At 40.8% G+C, this 6,423-nt stretch overlaps 3 protein-coding genes across 3 annotated transcripts; all 3 read left to right on the top strand.

Moving 5' to 3' along the window:
* The first annotated feature begins 1,906 nt into the window (after positions 1-1,906).
* On the top strand, positions 1,907-3,052 carry LOC138900452 (uncharacterized). Its single transcript, XM_070187197.1, has one exon. It carries the CDS (start codon positions 1,907-1,909, stop codon positions 3,050-3,052), a length of 1,146 nt encoding a protein of 381 aa, XP_070043298.1.
* Positions 3,053-3,085: 33 nt separating this feature from the next.
* Positions 3,086-4,219, top strand: LOC138900451 (uncharacterized). The gene is made up of 5 exons (XM_070187196.1): positions 3,086-3,187; positions 3,239-3,553; positions 3,673-3,745; positions 3,869-3,945; positions 4,046-4,219. The coding sequence occupies exons 1-5, from the start codon at positions 3,086-3,088 to the stop codon at positions 4,217-4,219; spliced, it is 741 nt and encodes a 246-aa protein (XP_070043297.1).
* Positions 4,220-4,351: 132 nt separating this feature from the next.
* LOC138900450 (uncharacterized) lies at positions 4,352-6,193 on the top strand. Its single transcript, XM_070187195.1, has 3 exons — positions 4,352-4,828; positions 5,555-5,765; positions 5,883-6,193. The coding sequence occupies exons 1-3, from the start codon at positions 4,352-4,354 to the stop codon at positions 6,191-6,193; spliced, it is 999 nt and encodes a 332-aa protein (XP_070043296.1).
* The last annotated feature ends 230 nt before the right edge of the window (positions 6,194-6,423 follow it).

The raw sequence follows: 6,423 nt of genomic DNA, 5'->3' as shown, positions 1-6,423 counted from the left end.
CATCTAGATATGAATCGATTAGCATTCTCACTAGCACCGGAGACTTGGCTAACAGAAGCTTCATAAGTTGCAACAAAGGCTTGGAGCCTTTAATATACTTTAGATTAACTTCCTTGAGGTGATTAAATGTCACATTCGAGAAATGTTCCACTTCAAGAGATTCTAGAGCAGATGTACCATCAACATAAAGATAAAGCACCTAAGAAAAGATAAACCAAAGAATCAACTAATTAGTGATTTAAGGAGTCTGGAAACAAGAAATATGAAACGGTATAATACATGAGCAGTGATGTGAGGCTATAATTCATGGTTTAACACATTATTCGCCTTGCATTTTTACGCTTTAATGATAAAGTACACCTTATTTGCCTGTAATAGGATCCATTTTATGTGTAGGTGAATTGGAAATGAAAGTAGAAGAAAAAAGAGACATACAAGTCGAAAGCGTGCGCGAGAGCAGTGAAAGAGAGAACCCAGCGACGCCAGGCTTGAAACAGGTGTTAGGCTGGCGTTGCAAGGCAAAGGCCAGGCTTGAAGCTAGCGTTAGGCTGGCGATGCAAGGCAGAGGCCAGGCAGAACCAGGCGTTAGGCTGGCGACGCCAGGCCTGGAGCCAGGTTCATCAGGCGTTAGGCTGGTGACGCCAGGCCTGGGGCCAGGTCCAATCCGAGTTTTGAAGACTTAATTCGTTTTCGGGTATGACTAGGACTTCGCCTACACGTTTAGGTCTTTTACTACACATATAAATAGACCTAAAAACACCAATTGGAAGGATTTTTGCAACCGGAGGCAAGAATAGCTTGTGGAATCACCCGTTGGGAGTTAGAATCATCGATTTCTACATCTTTTCATCTTTACTCTATATTTTAATTATGCAAAATATTTGGGATATTGTTACTATGAGTATGAGTAGCTAAATTCCTAATCAAAGGTTTTGATGGAACCTATTGAATGATAATTTTCTTGTTATGTTAATATAAATTTGCTGTAGTATTTTCTCTATTTGTTCAACTATATTATTCATGTGGTTGATTGAAGGGCCCTCAATTAGCTGTGCCTATTTAGTATGTATTACTCGGGAGAGAATGCATATTTAAGTAGTTGTTGAACAACATCACTCTTAAACGTATATGAGGGATCAATACGGAGTTTTAAATGTGAGATTAGGAATAATGAAACCTTGGTGCGATCTGAGTGAGCGGTACTTAATGCCAGCTAGCGTAATTTGGAAAAATATGCCTAGTAAATTGCGGTAATTACTCGGAAGAGAGTTACAACAGTTAGATTGCTCATGGTCGATAGAGAAGACTTAGACAAATTTGTAGAAAACGTAGCGGAAAAGATTCCGACAATAGGGGAAATCACAACCTTAGATCATTCCAATTCTTGTTTACAACCCGTTCGTAGTTAGTTATTAATTATTGTATTTTCATTACGTAATATTTAGTTAACAAAAACCCAAATTGTTACTTAAATATTTTTGAAGATTGATTGTGTGAATTTGTGCGAGTCTAGTAGCTTTGTTTGATAAGTTAATTCCTTGTGGGATTCGACTCCGGACTTATTAACCGGAATATATTTGCAACGACCGCTAAGTCTTTTTTATAAGGCATAGTTGGGCGTGACCAAATTTTGGCGCCGTTGCCGGGGAACTAATAGTGTTATTAATTGCAGCTAAAAGAAGTGCTAGAATTCTTAGTGTAGTCAATTTTCTCCATTCTAAACTAAATACATTGAAATTTTAACGTTTGTAGTCTTGGGTGTTACAGGTGCATGCCTAGGAACTCCTCAAGAACTTGTGAATTGCTCGAAGCGTTATCAAATCCTTAGAAAGTTTTCAAGGCACTAAATCGTACAAACAAGATAAGAAAATAGCAACGAAACTCGACAGAACAAATCGAACCAGACATGGCGAATGGAATAGAAAATCCAATCAACAACAGAAACAATAAGAATGAACCAAACAATCGGGGTGTGGTGCCTCTTGTACCAGAAATAACATTATATGATTGGGCACAACCCACCGCCGATAATCTAGCAATCGTAATTGCAGTCCCTCAGATACAAGCAGAATCATTCCAAATCACAAACAACATGCTACATTTGTTGCAGAACAAGGGACTGTTCTCAGGGTCACATATTGAAGATCCTCAACAGCCCCTGAAGAATTTTCTGTCAATATGTTTAACGCAAAGGCAACCTAACATGACACCGGACGCAATAAATCTTTTGTTGTTCCCATTCTCGCTGACAGGAGAAGCTCAGACTTGGCTTAATTCACTCCCCATAAATTCCATCACTACTTGGGAGGAATTAGTCAAGCAATTTTTGAACAAATTCTACCCATCAAATAAAACTGCCCAACAGATTGATGATATATTAAGTTACAGGCAGAGACCAAAAGAATCACTACAAGAAATGTGGGAGAGGTTCAAGGGCATGTTGGTTAAGTGTCCACATCATGGTATTCCAGATCAGATGTTGGGGCAAAGATTCTACATAGGACTGGCTGACAACTTAAAGGCCAATATTGATGCTTCAGCAAGTGGAGCATTTCTGAGTAAAACGTTCGCAGAATGCAAGATCCTACTTGATAAGATGGCACAAAAATCAGGATGCATGACAAGAGCCTCTACGATCACTCCGGTAGTTCACTCAGTGGCTTTGGACCCAAACAACTCCATAGTTAAGAATATGGCCAATCTAATGACACAAATGAGTATCCTTACCAAAAAGATTGATGAATCAGGCCAGAAGCAGCAGGTTCATATAGTTGACACAACTAATGGGGGCTTATGTACACCATGCATTAACCAACCATATGTTTGCTCGTGGAGTGCAGAAGGTGACAACCAGCAATATCAGGAAGATATAAATTATGTAGCCAACTATGGGGGACAGAGGCAAGGTGGTCAGAATTGGGGTCAACATAATCAACAATATAGACCAGCGCAACAGCAGTACAATAACAAAAACAATCCCGGAGCTATGCGACCACTGGGTCAAGTTGCGCCTTACCAAAGGAAACAAGGCTACATCCAGCAAAATCAATGACTGACTTATCAACAACCTCAATAACAACAAATTATGAGACCGGATGATTGGTTTACTAAACTTGAGGGAATGCTGGACAGCAACAACAGAATACTGCAACAATTGATTGGGTCCACGGGAAAAATGCAACAAAGGGTAGACTCGCATGAATCAGCGATAAAGGGTATTGAAATTCAATTATGACAGATTTCTATGGCCCTAAACAATCGTCCCCAAGGGACGTTACCTGCAGATACACAAGTCAATCCAAAAGAACAGGGCCCGAAACAGCTTATGGTAGTGAGTCTACGAAATGGTAGAGACCTAGATCTGGAGCAAGAGATAGCTCATGAAAGCCGGCCTACTGAAACACTTGTGCCATTACCCAATGAGATAGATGACTCAACATGGTTAACAAAGGTGACAGTACAACATGCGCCAGCTGAAACAAGCAAAGAAAAAGAAGTCGCGAAGGAAATTGAGTCAGAGCAAGAGAAGGCAGTAGAAACAGTGCCAGAGCAGGTTCAAAATCAAATCACAGGAAAGAAGCGGCCTCCAGCACCCTTCCTCCCCAGAGATTGGCCAAATATAAAAAAGATGAGCAATATAAGAAATTCTTGGAGATGTTGAATCAAATTTAGGTAAACATTCCATTGATTGACGCCTTAAAGGAAATGCCTGGTTATGTAAAAATGATGAAGGACTTGAGGTCTCGTAAGTTCGACTTTTAAGAATTGGCCATGGTTACACTGACTCAGACATGTAGTGTTGTTGTGACAAGACCAATAGTTGAGAAGTTATCTGATCTAGGGAGTTTCACAATCCCATGCACAATAGGGAACTATGTGTTTGCTAAGGCACTTTGTGATTTGTGGGCAAGCATAAACTTGATGCCCTTGGCTATCTACAAAAAGGTTAGGCATTGGAAGAGCTAGACCCACGTCTATGTTATTATAGCTGGCCAATCAGATAGTGAAGAGGCCCTCTGGTATTCTTGATGATGTATTAGTACAGGTGGGAAAGTTTGTTCTCCCAGCAGATTTTGTCATTCTAGATTGCCGGGTTGACGAGGAGATTCTCATAATTTTGGGAAGGCCATTCTTGTCCACTAGGAGATCCCTAATTGATTGTGAAACTGGGGAGCTAAAGATGAGACTGAACAATGAAGAGATAACGTTTAATGTGTAGAAATCTTTGCGGCGACCCAGTGAGTTTGCTAACTGATCTCTGATAGAAATTGTGGATGTGATCTTGGAGAAGGAAGATGAGACTCTGAACGCAAAAGATCCTCTAGCAGCATGCCTCATAAACTTAGAAGAAATGGATGGTGAAAACTTGGCAGAGTGGGTTTTGGCCCTTGAAGGGCGAGGGTACTGGAAAAGAGAGCTCGAATTCGAGCCCTTACACTTAGAAGAAAGAAAAACACCTACAGCTAAGCCATCAATTGAAGATCCACCACAGTTGGAACTAAAACCGTTACCGTCTCACCTCAAGTATGCTTTCTTTGGACCTAAATCCACTTTACCTGTTATTATCTCATCCATTTTGTTAGATGTGCAGACAGAACAACTTTTACAGGTGTTAATGGAATGCAAGATTGCAATTGGCTGGACCATTACAGATATTAAGGGGATCAGCCCGATATTTTGTATGCATAAGATTCTATTGGAAGATGGGAACAAACCTTCTAGAGAACATAAAAGAAGGCTAAACCCTAACATGAAAGAAGTGGTAAAGAAAGAAGTGATCAAGTGGTTAGATGCGGGAATCATCTTCCCAATCTCTGACAGTAACTGGGTTAGCCCAGTTCAGTATATGCCAAAGAAGGGTGGAATGACTATAGTGCCCAATGAGAATAATGACTTGATCTCGACTCGTACAGTTACGGGTTGGCGAATTTGTATGGATTATATAAAACTGAACACAACCACCAGGAAAGACCATTTTCCTTTACCATTCATTGACCAAATGTTGGATAGATTGGCAGGGAGGTCTCACTTATGCTTTTTGGATGGGTATTCAGGGTACAATCATATTTTCATAGCCCATGAGGATAGAGAGAAGACATCATTCACTTGTCCGTATGGCATATTTGCCGTTCGGAGAATGTAGTTTGGCCTATGCAATGCACCGACCACCTTTTAGAGGTATATGTTATCCATTTTCACTGACATAGTTGAAGATATTATGGAAGTCTTTATGGATGATTTCTCTATGGTGGGGGATTCGTTCGAAGACTGTCTGCACAATTTAAGAAGAGTGTTGAAAATGTGTGTAGAGACAGATTTAGTGCTCAACTAGGAGAAGTGCCATTTTATGGTACAAGAAGTTATAGTGCTAGGGCATCGAGTGTCCATTAAGGGTATTTAGGTTGACCATGCTAAGGTTGACATGATTGAGAAGTTGCCACCGCCCACTTTAGTTAAGTCAGTAAGAAGTTTCCTCGGGCACGCCGGGTTCTATAGGCGATTTATAAAGGATTTCTCTAAAATTGCTAACCCCTTATATAAACTCCTTGAAAAGGATCATTCTTTTGTGTTTTTTGATGACTGCAAGTTAGCATTTGAGGAGTTGAAGAGGAGACTGGTGACTGCACCAATCATCGTTGCACCCAACTGGGAGCAACCATTTGAGATAATGTGTTATGCAAGTGACTATGCTATAGGAGCAGTCCTGGGGCAGCGGAAGAACAAACTGGTGCACCCAATTTACTATGCAAGCAGAACGCTAAGCGGTGCACAACTCAATTATACCGTGACTTAGAAAGAGATTTTGGCTTTGGTGTTTGCATTCGACAAATTAAGGTCTTATTTGAGTGGTTCAAAAGTGATTGTTTATACTGACCATGCAGCACTTAGGTACCTGATAGCAAAGAAGGAGTCAAAGCCACACTTGATCCGTTGGGTTCTTTTGCTACAAGAATTTGATTTGGAGATCCGCGATAGAAAAAGGGAAGAGAACCAAGTGGCAGACCACCTTTCAAGGTTGGAGGGAGCTGAAAAGAAAGTCGAGGTAGAAGATATAACTAAGACATTCCCAGATGAACAATTGCTAGCAGTGACATTGGAGGAAGCGCCATGGTATGTAGACATTGCAAACTACCTGGCAAGCGGTATTGTCCCCTATGATCTTTCCTCTGCAAAAGAAAAAGTTCTTTCGTGACTGTCACATGTATTATTCGGATGAGCCTTACCCGTTCAGGGTTTGTGTTGATAACATGATCCAGAGATGTATCCCCGAGATAGACCAATATTCTGTTTTGCAAGCTTGTCATGCATCACCATATGGTGGCCACTTCAAGGGAGTAAGGACCGCTGCAAAAGTGCTGGAATATGGCTTCTACTAGCCGACAGTGTTCAAAGATGCACACTTATGGGTGAAAAGTTGTGACG

This window comes from Nicotiana tomentosiformis, chromosome 10 (assembly GCF_000390325.3).
Source record: "Nicotiana tomentosiformis chromosome 10, ASM39032v3, whole genome shotgun sequence".
Classification (NCBI taxonomy): Eukaryota; Viridiplantae; Streptophyta; class Magnoliopsida; order Solanales; family Solanaceae; genus Nicotiana; species Nicotiana tomentosiformis.
This window is presented reverse-complemented; position numbering and strand designations above follow the sequence as displayed.

Bases quoted from the DNA above. Each gene is read 5' to 3' on its own strand.
- LOC138900452 (XM_070187197.1), top strand. From the start codon at position 1,907: ATGGCGAATGGAATAGAAAATCCAATCAACAACAGAAACAATAAGAAT.
- LOC138900451 (XM_070187196.1), top strand. From the start codon at position 3,086: ATGAGACCGGATGATTGGTTTACTAAACTTGAGGGAATGCTGGACAGC. The intron at 3,746-3,868 runs GTAAGTTCGACT...CATGCACAATAG, and splicing joins GATGAAGGACTTGAGGTCTC to GGAACTATGTGTTTGCTAAG. The intron at 3,946-4,045 runs GTTAGGCATTGG...GTATTAGTACAG, and splicing joins CCTTGGCTATCTACAAAAAG to GTGGGAAAGTTTGTTCTCCC.
- LOC138900450 (XM_070187195.1), top strand. From the start codon at position 4,352: ATGGATGGTGAAAACTTGGCAGAGTGGGTTTTGGCCCTTGAAGGGCGA. The intron at 4,829-5,554 runs GTTAGCCCAGTT...CTCCTTGAAAAG, and splicing joins CAATCTCTGACAGTAACTGG to GATCATTCTTTTGTGTTTTT. The intron at 5,766-5,882 runs GTGCACAACTCA...CTGACCATGCAG, and splicing joins TGCAAGCAGAACGCTAAGCG to CACTTAGGTACCTGATAGCA.